This window comes from Apium graveolens, unplaced genomic scaffold, assembly GCF_009905375.1.
Source record: "Apium graveolens cultivar Ventura unplaced genomic scaffold, ASM990537v1 ctg4413, whole genome shotgun sequence".
NCBI classification, from domain to species: domain Eukaryota; kingdom Viridiplantae; phylum Streptophyta; class Magnoliopsida; order Apiales; family Apiaceae; genus Apium; species Apium graveolens.
Window position 1 is genome coordinate 88270 of NW_027418527.1, and position 19231 is coordinate 107500.

Consider the following 19231-nt stretch of genomic DNA (forward strand, 5'->3'; position numbering starts at 1 on the left):
AATTTAGTGAGTTGGATGAGAAAGTGACAGGGGAGGTTCGTTTCGGAGACGGGTCTACGGTTGACATAAAGGGTAAAGGGACAGTGGCATTTAAATGCAAGAACGGAGAAGAAAAGATTTTTCGTGAGGTATATTACATCCCGAATCTCCGTAATAATATTATAAGTCTTGGACAACTTGCTGAGGATGGAAATAAAGTAGTGCTTAATGGGGATTGGCTCTGGATATATGATGAACGGGGAAGACTTCTTATGAGGGTCAAGAGATCAGGAAATAGATTATATAAAATTGAACTTGAAAATCATGAATCTACTTGTTTGTTAACCAAGGCAGAGGAGACTTCTTGGCTGTGGCACAAGCGTCTGGGGCATGTTAATTTTCAGGCTTTGAGCTTCATGTCTAAGAATGAGATGGTGGAGGGTCTACCGGTTACAACTGCTCCAAAAGAACATTGTTCGGGTTGTTTGATGGCTAAACAGGTCAGGAAACCATTCCCCGCACAGTCACAATACAGAGCAAACAAAATTCTCGAGCTGATCCATGGCGATCTTTGTGGTCCAATGACACCCGAAACACCAAGTGGAAACAGGTACTTTCTTCTCCTCGTTGATGATTATACTAGATATATGTGGGTCTATATGCTCAGGGAAAAGGGTGAAGCTTTTGACGCTTTCAAAAGATTTCGAGCTCTGGTAGAGAATGGGTCAGACAAGATAAAGGCATTGCGCACAGACCGCGGTGGCGAATTTTGTTCTCGGAGTTTCAACTCGTACTGTGAAGAAAACGGTATCCACAGACAATATACTACCCCGTATACGCCTCAACAAAATGGCATAGTCGAAAGGCGCAACCGTACGGTGGTAGCAATGACACGAAGTTTTCTGAAATCTATGGATTTACCGGCTTTCTTATGGGGAGAGGCAGTCAGGCACTCCGTATACATTCTGAATCGATTATCCACACGAGCACTCTCTACACAGACTCCTCATGAGGTGTTGACAGGTGAGAAGCCAAACTTTGGGCACGTAAAAATCTTTGGGTGTATTGCATATATGAAAGTTCCTTCTGTCCATACAAGAAAGTTGGATGATCGAAGTCGGACTGTAATTAATCTTGGTAGAGAGGCTGGCACAAAAGGATATAGATTATATGATCCTTTGACCAAGCAAATTTTAATAAGCCGAGATGTCGTATTGGATGAGAAGGCGAGATGGTCATGGAACCAGGTAGAAAATTATACAACAGCTCATCATGGGAATTATACTCTATTTGACAAAGCACTTGGCGAGACGGGCGGTACAGAATTCGGTGCAGAGTATAACACTCCAATGCAGTCACGGTACACTGGAGGTGGGAGTATAAATTCAATAGAGGCAACAAGTTCAGATCACAACACTAGTTCTGATCAAAACACTCCGCAGTCTATAACATCCTCGATGGGTAGTGAAAATCAGAGTTCAGAAAGCAGCCAACCACGAAAACTACGATTATTGAGTGAACTGTACGATGAAACAGAGGAAGTGGAGCTGTTAGATGAATTATTACTGATGGGTGTGGATGAACCTATCAACTACAGCCAAGCAACAAAGAAAAGGGGATGGAGAGAAGCAATGGAAAGAGAGATAGAAGCTATTGAAAGAAATCAAACCTGGACCCTCACTAAGCTGCCTGATGGACAAAAGACGATTGACCTAAAATGGATATTCAAGGCTAAGCGAGACACTGGTGGGAACATAGTGAAGTATAAAGCTCGAGTCGTCGCAAAAGGTTATGTGCAAGAGCGGGGCGTTGACTTTGATGAGATTTTTGCCCCGGTGACACGACTTGAAACGATCAGGCTCCTTCTCGCACTGGCTGCTAAAAATGGATGGGAAATCCACCATTTAGACGTAAAGTCGGCTTTTCTGAACGGTGAACTAAGTGAAGCAGTGTATGTCTCACAGCTAGAAGGATTTATAAAGAAAGGTCAGGAGCACTTAGTTTATAAATTGAGCAAAGCCTTGTATAGTCTTCGACAGGCCCCAAGGGCTTGGTATTCAAAACTGAATAAGTGCCTTGAAGGGATGGGTCTGACTAGATGCCCTTACGAGCATGCCGTGTATACGAGGCGGGAAGGAAATGAAAGCCTGGTCGTTGCTATTTACGTTGATGATCTTCTAATAACAGGAACGAGCACAGCAGGCATAAAGAAATTCAAGCAATAAATGGAGCAACATTTCGAGATGAGTGATCTTGGTTTGTTGTCTTACTATCTGGGAATTCAGGTGACACAGGGGGAAGGCTTCGTGGAGCTCAAACAATCTGCATATGCGAATAAGATTCTTGAGAAGGCTGGTATGGCAGGATGTAACCCAACAAAGTATCCGATGGACCCAAAATTGGTGCTTACAAAAGATCCTCATGGAAAGGCTGTTGACTCAACAAAGTATAAGAGTTTGGTGGGCGGCCTTCGATACTTGGTTCATACCAGGCCGGATATAGCTTTTCCGGTTGGTATAGTGAGTCGTTATATGGAACGACCCACGGTTCTGCATCTCAACGCTGTTAAACGAGTATTACGTTATATAAAGGGTACAACTAATTATGGCTTGATGTACAGCAAGAACAGCTGCAACAATGAACTCACAGGGTACTCAGACAGTGATTTGGCAGGACACATTGACGACAGAAGAAGCACAGGGGGGGTTGTTTTCTATCTAAATGAAAGTGTCATTACATGGGTCTCTTAGAAGCAGAAATGCGTGGCTCTATCCTCCTGTGAAGCGGAGTTCATGGCAGCCACAGTGGCTGCCTATCAGGGTATATGGCTGAAGAACTTGTTGGCAGCAGTTGCAGGTAAAGACCCAGGTCCAGTGCTATTGTATGTCGACAATAAATCAGCTATAAACCTAGCCAAAAATCCAGTGTTTCACGGTCGATCGAAACACATTGACATACGTTATCATTTCATCAGAGATTGTGTGGAACGCGGAGACATTAAACTGGAGTATGTGAAAACACAGGAACAACGAGCTGATACGCTCACTAAAGCATTGCCTATCGTTAAGTTTGAGAAGATGCGGAGTCTCCTGGGTGTCAAAAATTTGTCTGAAATAAACTAGTTTAGATTAAGGGGGAGTTTGTTGGAATTAATCTAAACTAAGTTTATATTTATTATGTTTAGTTTATTTAAATAACTAGTTTACTTTGATTACATGTATGTATTGACCAAGTCTGGTCGTGAGAGTAGTTTTAGGAGCCTGCATTTGAATAAGTTAGTAGTGCAGAGTTTTAGTAGGAGTCAGTTTCTAGTACCTGGTTTGTAGGGAACGTGGTTAACGTTTGAGTCTCGTTTTGTATTATTTAGTAGAACATTGCAGTCAATAAAAAGTTCAGTTTCTGCATATCTGTTTCCTCAGGTTTAACGCAATACACATACAGTTATATATATATATATATATATATATATATATATATATATATATATATATCTCAAGTTGCAGGTTGTTCTTCATTTTCTCAATTTTATCTGTAAACAAAATACATGTGAGCGTTGGGCATTGAAGAAGTGAGTTAGAGGTTAGAGATAAGTACGGTTTCAGGACTGGAATGTGTGAGTTTCAGGACTGTGGAATGTGTCAATACCTGTCACTAGTTAATTCTTAGCATACTGCGAGGCACCTAGTTAGGTGACATACACAACTCTGCATATCACCTTAAACCGAGGTTTTCAACTCTTTAGAGTGGCAGGTCTACTGCAGTTGAGTACCCATGGTATATTAAAGAGGCATTCACATTTAACTATGGTTCATTCAATCAATCCCCTGGCATCCCCATCAATGTATTACTATCACTTTTGTTACTCTATCGATTTATATATCAATTCATTTATTACTCATAAAATTTATCTTTGTGTTTTATTTGTTCTAAGTATGAGAGGAAAGGAGGCTGTAGTTGAAGAAATCAATGAAGACATTGATTTAAGTCTGAGCCTTTCTTTGAATGGAAGATTTGGTGTGGATCCACAGAGAAATCATAAACTAACTGGTGCACCTTCTCAGTTGATCAATCCTCACCAAAGGAGGTCGGCCATTTTTAATGAAACCCCAAGACAAGAGGTACAGTCATTGGCGCCTATGGATGCTAACAGGAGGTCACTCCATTCCAGCGGCTTTTCAACAATTATTTACTTCCAAAATCAAATCATTGAAGGTAACATACATTTCTTTTCGTATTTTTTAGCCACTTATTTGTGCTTGTGAGACAACTCTTTTCACGTTTGTATCCAATTATTTGTATGTGTGATATTTTAACTGGGAGTCTTGGGATCAAAAAAATATATAGCATGAACATGTAGTTTTTCCTTCGTATCTTAGATAGATGAAAAATGTTAGTGCTTTAAATTAATTAAGCAGATACATTTTGCAGAAAAATATAATAGATCATGAAAAACATAAATAGGGTTTGTTTACGTGAATTAGTTCTTTATTATGTCATATCTGCACACAAATGAGGAGTTTGTTACTCTAATTAATCACTTTTGTTACTCCATCGATTTGTATATCAATTCATTTATTACTCATAAAATTTATCTTGGTGTTTTATTTGTTCAAGTATGAGAGGAAAGGAGGCTGTAGTTGAAGAAATCAATGAAGACATTGATTTAAGTCTGAGTCTTTCTTTGAATGGAAGATTTGGTGTGGATCCACAGAGAAATCGTAAACTAACTGGTGCACCTTCTCATTTGATCAATCCTCACCAAAGACAAGAGGTACAGTCATTGGCGCCTATGGATGCTAACATGAGGTCACTCCATTCCAGCCGCTCTTCAACAATTAGTTACTTCCAAAATCAAATCATTGAAGGTAACATACATTCCTTTTCGTATTAATTAGCCACTTATTTGTACTTGTGAGACAACTCTTCTCGCATTTGTATCCAATTATTATTTGTGTGATATTTTAATTGAGAGTCTGGCGGTATCAAAAAATGTTTAGCATGAACATCTAGTTTTTTTTCGTATCTTAGATTGATGAAAAATGTTAGTGCTCTAAATTAATTAAGCAGATACATTTTGCAGTAAATTATAATAGATCATGAAAAATATAAAGAGGGTTTGTTTAGGCGAATTAGTTCTTTATTATGCCATATCTGCACAGAAATGAGGAGTTTGTTACTCTATAATAATTGATCTGTGGAATTGACATTGAAAGTATCATCTTCTGTCATTTAGAAGAACCTCACCAACTCTAGTTTGACATTTACACTATTATTGCCTTCTTCTCTCATATATATGATTATATTCAAATGAACAAACAAATCACAGGCCATGGATTCCCTGCAAACATATGTTCAGCTGACAAAAACTGAGCTAAGGGGAGAGAGTTCAAGAAAGTCTCAGAAATGCCACATGTTTATACTGTTAGAAACGTAGATGGACTCAACTATATGATTTTAACTTAAACATAATATATAATAAGTACACACACTAACATACTCTTTTATTTCATACACAAGAGTTACAAATTCAAGTTACAGCTTGATTTCTTTCACTAGGCTTCAGCCTTTCTTTTCTCAGAGGAGCTTCAGCTCTCTTTTTCTCTGCTGATTCACTTCTATATTCTCACTGCTGTGTGTGTTTTTTTACTACCAATGACCAAATCTATTTATAAGCTTTAAACTAACTGACATCATTCCTTACATGTGTTATATTTATTAGCCCACCAAGTGAGACTTTGAATTATCAAGCTGGCTTTGCCATTTTCTAATGATCCTCCTAGTCTTCTGGTCAGCCTACCATCTTCCATGGGATTGACTTCAGTATATTCAACAGTGCATAATTGATTTTGTGTATACCTTTTATGCAACTGCAGCATCCCTGTGTAAACATGCTTTCTTCGATATGGACTTCATCTATTTATTTCTGTATAGCCTATATATTCATAGGGAATATAGGTGTTTTAACCATTTTCCATATAGCTGTTATGAACACCTTAATAAGTGTTTGACTTATAACCTTGCATGCATATAGATAACTTAATACATTATAGCCTACCATATTTCCTGGGTTTACTCGAGCCTGCTGCTGCGCATATTTTCTTTCCTTTATATTACTACATCTACAACCCAACTGTTATTACTATTGCAAATTCCAACGAGTTTGAAATTCTAACATATACTACCATCTCTGGCCGAAAGATAAATGGGTATCTGTCCAAGTACAACCAAGAGGAAACTCGTATCCTTTGTGCCTGTCATGGTTTTTCCATGACTCCAGCTGAGTTCATCAAACATGCAGGTGGTGGTGATGTTGCCTTTCTGGAGAGACACATCACAGTCCAGCCTGTTGGTGGTGATGGTGAAGTGGTCAATCCACATTATTAAGCACATCACATCATATACCATAAATAGTAATAAGTCTGTTTGAACTCTTCTATTAGGTATTTGATTATATGTAGTTTTATTTGTTGAACATTTGGCCATCAGAATGTGTACTTTGTGACTCGAGTGTTGATATGCTTTGTGATGTAATTGTTGGACAAACTTAGTATTTTAGACTAAGTTGTGAATCATTTTGAGACTCTATATGAGTGAGACACATTATGTGTTAGTGGTGTGTATTTATTGGAACATATTCTTCCTCTTCGAGGGGATTCCAACGCATATTTACACGCTCAAAATGAGTAAAAGGTGAATGAGAAATGATGTTCAAAAGTTTTACCTTTTAATATGAAAAGTGGTTTTGTACCACATCGAGAGTAGCACAAACCTATTCCTTAGTTTTTCTTATAAATACCATGTACCACATCGAAAAGAAAAATAAGTCCTTTCAAGCCTCTCTTTATAAATAGAGTCTTAGGGCATCAGTTTTATTAAGTCAAGGGAATAAGAGTCCTCTCTTTCATTCTCGGTCTCTTTAGTCTTAAATTTTCCAATACTCCGGTGATAGTTCTCGGGCTTAGTTCAAGTTCGCTGAGAGTATATTCGATCTATCGATTATACTGGTATCTCGTTTTATCCTGGGAGTATCGACTCGCACATACGGTGAGAGGCGAAATAGCTTTAAGGAGACAGTTTCAACTGGACTCGAGGTTTTCCATTTGGTTATATTCTTCCTTTCTCTGTTTATATGTATTAATCGCAGATTGTATTCACAGTAATTTGTGACTTGAATGTTGGTTTGTCTCATAAAATTTATGTCATTATCAGATGTTTATTTGTGTTGTGACTATCTTATGACTTGTGCAATGGGTATTTTATGTGTGTTATATAACTATCTTATATATGTCTCCTGACTCACAGTCACCTATATAACAATGTTCTATATATTGACTTCATATCAGCATGTCATATTTGTTGATTTACAGATTTCTGATGATGACCTAATTCAAGATGTATGTAGAGAATGCAGATTATGGGACTTAGTTGTTGTAAGTGATAGGGTTTGGTGTAATTCTATTTGACTGGGTAAACAAGTTTATCTCCAAAACAAACTCTATCTTGATAAACCTATTTGAACTATTCTAATCTTATCCTTTCTAAGGTTTATCTTTTACAACCAACTAACGGGTTGTTTTACAATGACTTATTCAAATATTTTCAAACAAATAGATTATCCAATCTTATCTCTTCTTTGTTTTTGAAAATCAAACACGTTAGATTTGTGTGTATATATACACATCTTGTTTTTCAGATTCATTTTATTTTTTCAGATTCAATAAGAGTGCTTATTCCACTGTTCTATCTTTATTCTCTGAAAAACTCTTCTTATTCTATTCTCTTGAATATTCTATCAAAGAAGAAGACACATCTCATATTTTCAGATTACACCAAATGATTCCATGTTCTATCTTTATAATCTTAAACACCATTCTTGTTTTATATCTCTTGAATATCCAGTCAAACAAGGAGCCTAGTTTGAGTTGTAATATTTCATTGTTATCTATTGCGTGTATTCATATCAACTTTGTGTCGGGTTGTGGCAAGCTTGATTTCAAAGTATAGCAAGGTAGCTAGAAGGCTAAGGAATAGCAGTGGGCTAGGTAGCAAGGTAGCTTGGGAAAGGGTTTCTTTCAGGTGCTATATTTGTAATCAAGGAAAAGACTGTAAGTTCTTTTATTAAAGTTGATATAATACATTCTCTATGCTAGTTGGCATGGGGACTTGGATGTAGGCCATAGACTAGGTGTAGGGGCCGAACCAAGTGAAAAACTTCTGGTGTTTTTACTTTTCAGTTTTCAGCATTCTGTAGTTTAATTACTGTTATTTATATTCTGCAGTTAATTGAGACTGTCCCATTCATTATCTCATTTATAAAGGGACTGTCCCATTTGCATAAGAGACTATCCCATTTGCCTTGACAGTTAGAATATTATATTATCTATCGAGCCATCGAATTTCATTTGGTATCAGAGCAGGTGCATTTAATTCTCTTTTTAGTGTTTATTTTGCTAGCGATTCATGGCTCAACCAGATAGATATTCAAACAATTATCCACCACTGCTTCATGGTCCTGAAAACTATAATGACTGGAAGTTCCGGATGAAAATCTTCCTCCAGCATGATGCATTCGAATGGAATGCTGTAGAAAATGGTTTTACAATTCCCATGAAAGAAGGGAAGCCGAAATATCTCAAGGATCTTTCTCCTGAAGAAGTGAATGCAATGAACTCCAATGCTAAAGCTATGAACTCACTTCTCAATGGCATGGTAGCTACAAAATTAAGAAAAGTATCAGCATGTACTACTGCCAAACAGATCTGGGATACGATCAAAGTCAGCCACGAAGGCACGTCTAAGGTACGTGAAAGTAAAATTAAGTATGCTAATGAGTGACTATGAAGATTTCAGGTTGGAAAGAGATGAAAGCGTGCGAGATGCTCAAGGGAGGTTTCTGACATTGATGAACTCTATCTCACTTCTGGAAATGATCATTCCTCAATCTGAGATTAATAGGAAAATCCTCAGAGCAATGCCAAAGAAGTTTGCTCCAAAAGTTACCATTCTGCAGGATTCTACACTGCTTTCGACTATGGATACTCTAACACTGTTCAGTGAATTGAAAGAATTCGAAAATCAGCTACACATATATGATGAAGAAGATGAAGCTCCTCGCAAGAAAACTCTTGCACTTAATGCAGATGCAGAGGAGTCTCCTGATGATTCTGATGAAGAGATTGCTCTTCTAACAAAGAAGTTTCATAAATTTCTTGCCAAACGGAATACCTCAAAATGACCTATGAAGTCATAGTTTCCAAAGAAGGACTTTAAATCTAATCCGAGCAAGGAGATTAAAATGAATCAAAGCAAGGATACTTGTTTTGAGTGTGGAAAGAAAGGACACTTCAAAAAGGACTGCTACAAGCTGAAGAACAAAAAGAAGGCATTAATTACTTGGAGTGATGATGAATCTGATGTGGAGATCGATTCAGACGATGAAGTTGCTCAACTTTGCTTTGCTGGACTAGAGGACAACTCCGGTGACAATGATGAGGTACAGAATATTAAGTATAATTCAAATATATCTTCATCTATTTTAAATTTGCAGGTCCAGGTTAAGAAGTTAAAAGAAAAGAATGCTTATTTAAAGCAAGCATTAAGAGAAGTTCTTAGTGAAATGGATGACCCCATGAAGGAAGAAGCCTTGGTTGCAGAGAACAAATCCTTGCTTGAAAGGGTTTCAAAACTTACTGAAGAAAATCAATATCTCAAAAATGAGATTGAGATGAAGGATGTATGCCTTGAAGCCTTGAAGAAAGGGTCAATATCTGTTGATCCAGAAACTGTTAAAGAAGACAGTGCTCCTGATCCCCTTGTTCCTGAATTAAAGCAGAAGTCGAACAGTTTGAAAAGGATTTAGCTAAATGTTTCCATGGAGAAGGAACTTTGAATGCTCTTCTTGGAGAACAAAAATCTTCTCCTGATAAAGGAGGTTTAGGATGTGAATCAATCAAGAAACGTGCATTTCAAGAGGGTATAGGCGAGCTCCTATGAAATATAAGATGCCTTATGAGAAATGTCGAGATTGTGGCAAAGCTGGCCATCCTACATCTGAATCTAGATTATGTGGTATCAAGGGCCACCCTTCTAACTCATCTTATAAATCGTCTACTAGATATAAATCTACTAATACTTCTGTTAATATTGTTCAGATGTGGATTAAGAAATCAGATAGACATTTATATATGATTTGTGATACTAACCAACCAGGACCCAAGGTTAAGGGGATACCTAAGAGATAAAGCAATTCTTGTAGGTCTGTTTGAAGGTCCATGTTCCACGAAATAAATGGATCATCGACAGTGGTTGTTCACGTCACATGACAGGTGATAAATCCAAGTTTCTATCTCTAGTTGCCAAGGAAGGTGGCTTAGTTACTCTTGGAGATTCAAACACCGTCAGAATTATTGGAAAAGGCACCATTGGTTATGACATGTTTGCTATTTCTAATGTTCGTTTAGTTGATGGTTTGAAATACAATCTCATTAGTGTAAGTCAACTTACTGATGCTGGTCATAAGGTTAAGTTCGATAAAGATGTATGTTATATTGGTACTAAGGCTAACGAGTTTGCTTTAGTTTCCAAAAGATAAGGAAATATTTTCGTGTTAGATTTTGATGAACAGCAGGAGGAAATTTGTCTTGCTACTGTTCAAGATCAGCAGAATCTTTGGCATCGACGTGTAGGCCATGTTCACATGGATCTTCTTCGGAAGATATCTTTTCATGATCTGGTTCGAGGTCTACCAAAGCTGAAGTACAAGAAAATAGAACCTTGTTCAGCTTGCCAACTTGGAAAACAGGTGAAAACTTCCTTTACTACTAAGAATAAAGTATCAACTTCTGTTCCTTTGCAGCTCCTTCATCTAGATCTTTTTGGTCCAGAAAGGTATGTAATCTTGGGAGGTAAGAATTATGCTTTTGTTATAGTTGATGATTATTCTCGTTTTACTTGGGTATTATTTTTACGAACTAAGGATGAAGCTTTTATTGAGTTTAAGGATCTTATTACTAACCTTGAGACTAAGTATTCATTTAAGCTCAAGACTATTCGTAGTGACCATGGAGGTGAATTCGAGAATGATTTCATAACCTTCTGCAAATCAAGAGGAATCACTCATGAATTCTCAGCTCCTCGAACTCCTCAGCAGAACGGAGTAGTAGAACGCAAGAACAGGACTTTACAGGAAACTGCCAGAACTCTACTGCATGAGAGTAAGCTTCCAAGAAAATTTTGGGCTGAAGCGGTACACACTTCCTGTTATGTTTTAAATAGAGTACTTATTCGTCCTATTTTGCATAAAACTCCGTATGAATTGCTTAAGAAAAGGACTCCTAACATTAGTTATTTTCGAGTATTTGGTTCCAAGTGTTTTATTTTAGATACTCAAAATAATCGAGGCAAGTTCGATGCGAAATCTACGAAAGGAATCTTCTTGGGATATTCTACTACAAGCAAAGCTTATCGCGTTTATAATTCTGTCAAGAACAAAGTAGAAGAATCCATCAATATTGCGTTCAATGAATCCTCAAGGAATATATCTCAAATTGATGAAGACACTGCGGATCTATCGTCTCATTCCCAAATGAGACAGTCTCATTCTGAAAAGAGTCAGTCTCATTCTGACAAATCAAGCAGTCAAGACTCTCCAGGTCCATCTCAGTCTTCTGATAATTCTTCAGGATCTACTCAAGCTTCAGATGAATCTTCTGGCTCTCCAAAGACTTCCGATAGTGTTTCAAATGTGAATTCTGTTACTCCTCCGGATAAATCTTCACAAGCGGAAATGAGGCAGTCTCTTTTGAATGAGACAACTCCTATTCATTTCCAGGCAGATAATTCTAATGAGGAAGAGATGAGCAATATTCAACTTCCTAAGTCTTCTAGGACTGTGAAGAATCATCCACCAGATAATCTTCTTACTGATTTAGATCAAGGGATTTCTACTCGAAGCAGACTTCATAATCTATGTGCATTCTGTGCTTTTGTTGCTGAGTTCGAACCAAAGAACGCTCAAGAAGCTTTTGTTATTCAAATATTTTCAAACAAATAGATTATCTAATCTTATCTCTTCTTTGTTTTTAAAAATCAAACCCGTTAGATTTGTGTGTATATATACACATCTTGTTTTTCAGATTCATTTTGTTTTTTCAGATTCAATAAGAGTGCTTATTCCACGTTCTATCTTTATTCTCTGAAAAACTCTTCTTATTCTATTCTCTTGAATATTCTATCAAAGAAGAAGACACATCTCATATTTTCAGATTACACCAAATGATTCCATGTTCTATCTTTATAATCTGAAACACCATTCTTGTTTTATATCTCTTGAATATAGTCAAACAAGAAGCCTAGTTTGAGTTGTAATATTTCATTGTTATCTATTGCGTGTATTCATATCAACTTTGTGTCGGGTTGTGGCAAGCTTGATTTCAAAGTATAGCAAGGTAGCTAGAAGGCTAAGGAATAGCAGTGGGCTAGGTAGCAAGGTAGTTTGGGAAAGGGTTTCTTTCAGGTGCTATATTTGTGATCAAGGAAAAGACTGTAAGTTCTTTTATTAAAGTTGATATAATACATTTTCTATGCTAGTTGGCATGGGGACTTGGATGTAGGCCATAGACTAGGTGTAGGGGCCGAACCAAGTGAAAAACTTCTAGTGTTTTTACTTTTCAGTTTTCAGCATTCTGCATTTTAATTACTGTTATTTATATTCTGCAGTTAATTGAGACTGTCCCATTCATTGTCTCATTTGTAAAGGGACTGTCCCATTTGCATAAGAGACTGTCCCATTTACCTTGACAGTTAGAATATTATATTATCTATCGAGCCATCGAATTTCAATATTAACTATCTTATGCTACTGAGAGAATGATACATATATTATTTGTGCCTGTCATGGTAGGTCTATGACTAGCTAAGTGACTGCAGTCGAGTTCATTAACATGCAGGTAGCTGTAGTAATGTTGCCAAACCTCTCTACGGATCAAATAATTCGAATTCTTACTTCACTTAATCAAGAACATCATCATATATCTTCAGCTCTCTTAATATGGATCTAGTATAGTCAGATGGCTTTTCTTGTTTGTTAAGAGTTTATGTTTTATAGTTTCTCCGTACCTCACCTATAAAATTTGCTAGAACAGTTGTAAGCCATATTTATCAAAAAAAAATTACAGGATAATTCCTTAAATTTTTAGTAAATTAGCCAGAGTAGCTAGATTTGTATTGCAATATAATCTATATATGAAAGAAAGGTTTAGGGTCTGATTATTATAATTAAGAATTTATATGATTAGTTTTGAACAATATATGACATAAATTTAAAAATTATATTATTATCATTATTATATTTTACAATATCTTGTAAACCGCTATATTTTTTATACCAATTTCATAATATAAAGTAATTAATTTGACTAAAATATTATTAAATAGATAAGCGGATTTTGGATTTCTTTTTTATATAGAAAGCCCATATTTATATACATTTGAAAAGAAAAAAATCAAAAGTTAGCCAACACTTAGAGCTCACTCAGTATTAACAATCACAACATCAAAATAAAATCTCTCACATGTCCGAGGTATATAGGTACTATATACAATTACAATTTTTCTGCGTTGTCCACAAGGTAATGAGCACGTAATAAAAAGTTAAAGTGAGAAATGTTGGTTGGTTGTCATAATAGATTTATAAATTATAAGTGAAATTATTTGTGAGCTATTTAAATTCGTTTCTTAAAATATTTAATATTGGAAAATGTGGATAGTAGTCTCATATTGTCAAGTCAATTTGAGCTATAATTTGAGTGAACGAATGTTGTATGCGTGTAACGAGTGACACTTGAATGTTTTCTCCTCCGAAAGAGTTTTCCGAGAAACTTTGAATCACTCAAAATGCCTAATAGATATATGAGATATGGTCGTTCAAAGTTAGCCTCTTAGTAATGGAAATTTGTGGAAGAAAAGATTGTCCCACTGATTTTGCAAAGGAGCATAAATAGCTTTATATATCAAAACACTTATGTAGTGTTAAAATGTGTTACTCATGTATTGCTCCAACACCTACGTGCACGCACAGGAGCTTGCATGCGTGTGCGATGTGTGCGTGTGCGATGTGTGGACACGAATATAGCAGAAAATTGGCCCGAATAAATACGAACTAGTTTTGCTAAATTTAATTTTCACTGGGATTGGGCTTTTTAAAAGTTTAATTCTTTTTTACTACGGATCATTATAATTGATTTGACATAATAATAATTAGATTCAATTACGGATTTGATTTATTAACCAACTGATTAATTAATGCGTGGAGTAGCGCGCACATTTTCTCGAGTCTATATATTATCGTATAAGCTTTAGGGTTATTCATTCGTTCGAAATACAACACACATCCGTCTCCAAAACACAAACTCTACCATTTCTCTGTTCCGGTGATACTTTCTTCCTCCATTCTAGTTCGTCGAATGTGCTATTCGCGTAACATCGTCATTCTCTTATTTTATCCCGGGAGGCTAACTCCTCGCACGTACGGTGTGGACCGTAATAGCTTAAAGGAGACATTTATACGACTGAACTCGAGAACTTCTCCTTCATATCCTTTTTGTATATTTCTTTTATTCGCAAACACACATATATTATATGTATTAATCGCAGATTGTGGTAACATTTAAATCAATTCTGTAATAATTAGGTCGAGCTCAAATTGGTGCGTACGTAGTGCGGGTTGGTTCGGTTAAAGAATAAAAATCAAACGCAACTTGTGGTTTTCCAATATCTTTATTTGCAACCAAATCGCAACCAACTTGCGGTTGGAGCTGCTCAAGCTATTAGAATTATTTAACGAGCCGAGTAGGAGTTTCAAATTACTAGGCTAGGTTTATCGAGTCTCTATTATTTTTAATTTTTTTTATAATTATATTTTTATGTTAATGTTCAATATTTTTTTTATATATTTAATCGATCAGATTTATGAACCGATCATATTTTGAATTTTTGTCAATATTTTGTGAAATTGATTCGAATTTTTGAAATGAACACCAACTTATCGAACTTTTATGAGCCGAAATTCGAGTTTGAAATTGAAGATTCGATTAAACTCAAGATCGAGTCCGGATCCAAATATTTTTAGTCGATTTCGAGCCGAGCCCCTAGTTGCCACCTCGATATTGGAAGGAGCGGTGTGCAGAAATTTTATTGAGCACAAACATGCAGAAGTAATAATGCAACAGAATAATGCTCAGTGAAAACTATGTAGTTTCTTGTAACTATATATCAATTAACCTGTAAGGGCAACTAATTTTAAAGAAGGGGTTTTTTTATACTCCCTCTTGTCACATTTTTTTTTATCATTCAAATTAATCAACTTTTTATTAAAAAGTTCATTTTTATCATTCTAATCATTAATTTTTTATCAAAAATTAAAAATTACTCTTATATTATTTTAAAATACTAAAAATTATATATTAAAGTAGAGTAAATATTTTTTTTAATAATATAACTTTTTTTATTTTATTCAATTATAAAATAATAATAAATTACAGTTAAAATTTGGTAATCTTGACCGTTCGGAAAAAGAGGGACGGAGAAAATATTTGTCCGTGGGCACATTCTTAGTAAATTTGGTTCATTTTGAATAGTGTAGATCACTATTAAAATTTAGATGAAGTTAGCATACATCTACAAGATCCCTGACATGTCCTAACTGAAAAATTTGGGGGTCTTTTTTATTCTTTCTACTCTTCTCTCTCCCCTAATATCTTAATTTGAGAATTATGATGCATTCTTATAGCTATGCTACCAACCTTATTTGTATTGCACGTAACCTCCACCACGAGCATTGTAATGTTCTTCCACCGTTTTGGTAAGATAAACAGGAGGCAAATCAGGCACACCAAAACTTTTCTTATCTTTCATCATTTTTACAGCATCACTTTTCTTCAGTTCGGTCATTCGAATAGGTGGCCTGTTACGACGCTGATCGCGAGTATAGTACTGGATATCATAAACAGTTTCTGGATCAGAGGTGGGCACAATGGGATTGGTTGGTGGTATTGCAGGCGAAAAAACTCGAACATCTTTAAGAGTTGGAATGGCAGTTTTGTATTCGGGACTTGAGCATGGTCCAGTTATTTCCCATGGTGTTTTAATGTATTTTCTTAGGGTTTTAAATAGTGATTTCATTGTTGATGGAATCGCCTGAACAATTTTTGGGATTTGTTATTCATTAAAGAATGTGAATGAAGTTTTCAACTCCTTTATTAACGGATATTTACCGGGCTAGAAGGATAGTGTCCCTAGGAGACAATACTTACCATTGCATGTATAGCAATGCTACATGTTTAAAATGTAGATGTCCCAAATATTGTTACAAAAATGTTTAAATTTAAATTAAATTTAAATTTTGACAAAGTCATTTTGTTATCTAGCATTATTCATTTCGAGAAATCAATTCCAGAAAGACAAGATTTTTTACTAAATAATACATAAATCAAATTATTTCATTTTTTTATTGGCAGGAATCATATAAATAGGGCTCCTTTCATTTATGAAGAATAGTTAAATAGGAATTATAGAGTTCATGGAGTGTCATCCAAGAGTTTCAATATTTTTGAAAAGAGAAATAAAAAATTTTGTTAATAGCTTTGTCAACCCTAATAACATTTATATTTATTTGTACCTCATATGTATTTTAGGTATTTTAAATATTATTTTGCTTTTTGTCTTGGTAAAATTTTGTATTTTTATTATTTAACTATTCTCTCAAATACATAAAAAATTAAGTAATATTTAGATAAATTGATTGAAAAAATGGCTTTATTAAAAAGACATAAAGAATGGAAAAAAAAGATATAAAATATTGTTTTCCATAATAATTTGCAAAAATACAAACCTTTAAATTATTTTAAAAAAATCAAAATAGTGTTGTGACTAGGCAAACTTATTTGCAACTTTAAAATTTAATAATTACGATCCATTTTTTATTACTTAAGAACAAGTTTTTAATCAAGTGCAAGAAAAAGTAATTTCAATTATTTTTCATAATAATAAAAAAAGGTTACATTTATTACTTTTAATGGTTACAAATATTTTCCATAAGATATTAATATCATAAAAAAACTTAGAATTTTTATAAATTTCTTTTTATCTTTTAATCAAATATGTTTAAAAATTGCCCATCCATATAATCCATATTATTGAATAGATGCATACAAGACTATAAAGATAAGTTATTGACGTTGTATCACTATTAGTTTCATAAAAAGAATACTATAACATTTTTTTAAGTCATCAATTAGAATATATGATAAAAATTGTAAATAATAACAATTGAGATGATATTAAAAAAGTAGTAAATATGTTAAATAAGAAAAATTAAAATTATTATTTAGGAATTTATAAAAATCAGTAAAATGTACGGGAGTTTCAATTTTGTAACCGTAACCAATACATAATTAACTATATGTCATTCATTTACTCAACTTTTGTCCGTAAACGGAATACATTTACTCAGTTTTATCTGTAAACAGAATACATGTGAGCGTTGGGCATTGAAGAAGTGAGTTGGAGGATAGAGATAAGTTCATACATTTGTCTGTTTCAGACGTGGAATGTGTCAATACGTGTCACTATTTAATCATACTGCCACGCACCTAGTTAGCTGACATACACAACTTGCATTTCATCTTAAATCGATGTTTTCAACTCTTTAGAGTGGCATGACTACTGCAGTTAGTACCCGGAGTTAATTAAAGAGACATTCACATTTAACTATGGTTCATTCAATCAATCCCCTGGCATCCCCATCAAGGTATTACTATCACTTTTGTTACTCTATCGATTTGTATATCAATTCATTTGTTACTCATAAATTTTATCTTGGTGTTCCACCGTTGCTCATTGTAAGAATAGGTTCTTAGTATTGTCAATAAAGTCGACAGATTCAATAAGTACATCCATCATTTTTCCCTTTTTCATCATTGAATTTAGAAAACATTCATTTATTAATATTAATTAATAATAGAAATTAATAAAATTCTATATATATATATATATAGAAATAATATGGAATGTAGGATTCTTTCGGGGAGTGGTGCGTCAGAAAAGAAAAAAACACGGGGGGCTTCCACTACGGAAATTAAGAAACAAAAAAAAAAGAGAAGTAGGATCAAGAAGTTCTCGAAAAAAATTCTATTCCTATAAGAAGTTCGTTCGGGGACAAGTAGAATCTATTCATCACGTTTTTGATTCAATTTCTTAAATCTATATCTATGTCTAATTGATAGGTGTACATGTATCAATCAAACGAATTTATTTTTGATCGGTTTTGAAACAATTCATTGCTACATAAATTAAATTATATTATTATTCAAGAATAAGCCACTAGCCACTATGAAGGTACTGTCTGGACTTATGTATATATACTTAAATATATAATATATGCACATGGATCCGTTTTATCCATATTCATAGAGTTACTAATTCAGGAATTGAATCAAAAGGGCCCTTTTAACATAGAGTAACGCCATGGTAAGGCGTAAGTCATCGGTTCAAATCTGATAAGGGGCTTTGGCTTTTTCATAAAACTACAGTCGTAGTATTCATATTTGAAACAAGAATTGAGAGATTTTAAATAGAACAAACAAAATAAAAAGTAACCCGCGGTATAATAAAAAAATAGTTTATCATCCTACTAAATTAGAATTTATTAGAGTATAGGAGTTTAGTGAATAGGTAGAAAGTTGAATATATAGGAGTTTCTTTTTTCAGTAAATTCTAATTCAGTAGGATGATAAGTCGTCAGGATGATAAGTCGTCTCTGGAATTACCAAACTTTCCTTTTTCCGTTTTGCTAATCAAATGCATTGTAAAGATTACAAATCAACAAAATAAAAATTAAGTGGACCTGACCCATTGAATCATGACTAGATCCGCTATTCTGATATTAAAATTCGATAGAGACAAAATTGGAACAAGTTAACCCCTTTTTTATTTTATTTTGGCTCCGCAAGAATTTGTCGATATTTCCAATTCAATCTTAGTGTTCCTAGATATTCCATAGGAAAAAATAGTTATTTCGTTCCTCCATAGATAAACTTTTATTCCAAGTCACAACATAAGAGCCCTTCTTTGATTACAGACTTTTATCTTTATCAAGGTTCATTCCTATCTAGATAAGATTTATAATAAGATTTATTTATTTAGATGTATATCTATCAAATTGCAGCTTAATGTACGAAACATTTATATTGTATCC

General features: G+C 34.6%; 2 protein-coding genes across 2 annotated transcripts; one reads left to right on the forward strand and one right to left on the reverse strand.

Annotated features, from left to right (window-relative positions):
* The first annotated feature begins 4594 nt into the window (after positions 1-4594).
* Positions 4595-6363, forward strand: LOC141701807 (ninja-family protein AFP3-like). Its single transcript, XM_074505442.1, has 2 exons — positions 4595-4844; positions 6011-6363. Exons 1-2 carry the CDS (start codon positions 4595-4597, stop codon positions 6361-6363), a joined length of 603 nt encoding a protein of 200 aa, XP_074361543.1.
* Positions 6364-15780: 9417 nt separating this feature from the next.
* On the reverse strand, positions 15781-16158 carry LOC141701808 (uncharacterized). The gene has a single exon (XM_074505443.1). The coding sequence runs from the start codon at positions 16156-16158 to the stop codon at positions 15781-15783; it is 378 nt and encodes a 125-aa protein (XP_074361544.1).
* Between the last annotated feature and the right edge of the window lie 3073 nt (positions 16159-19231).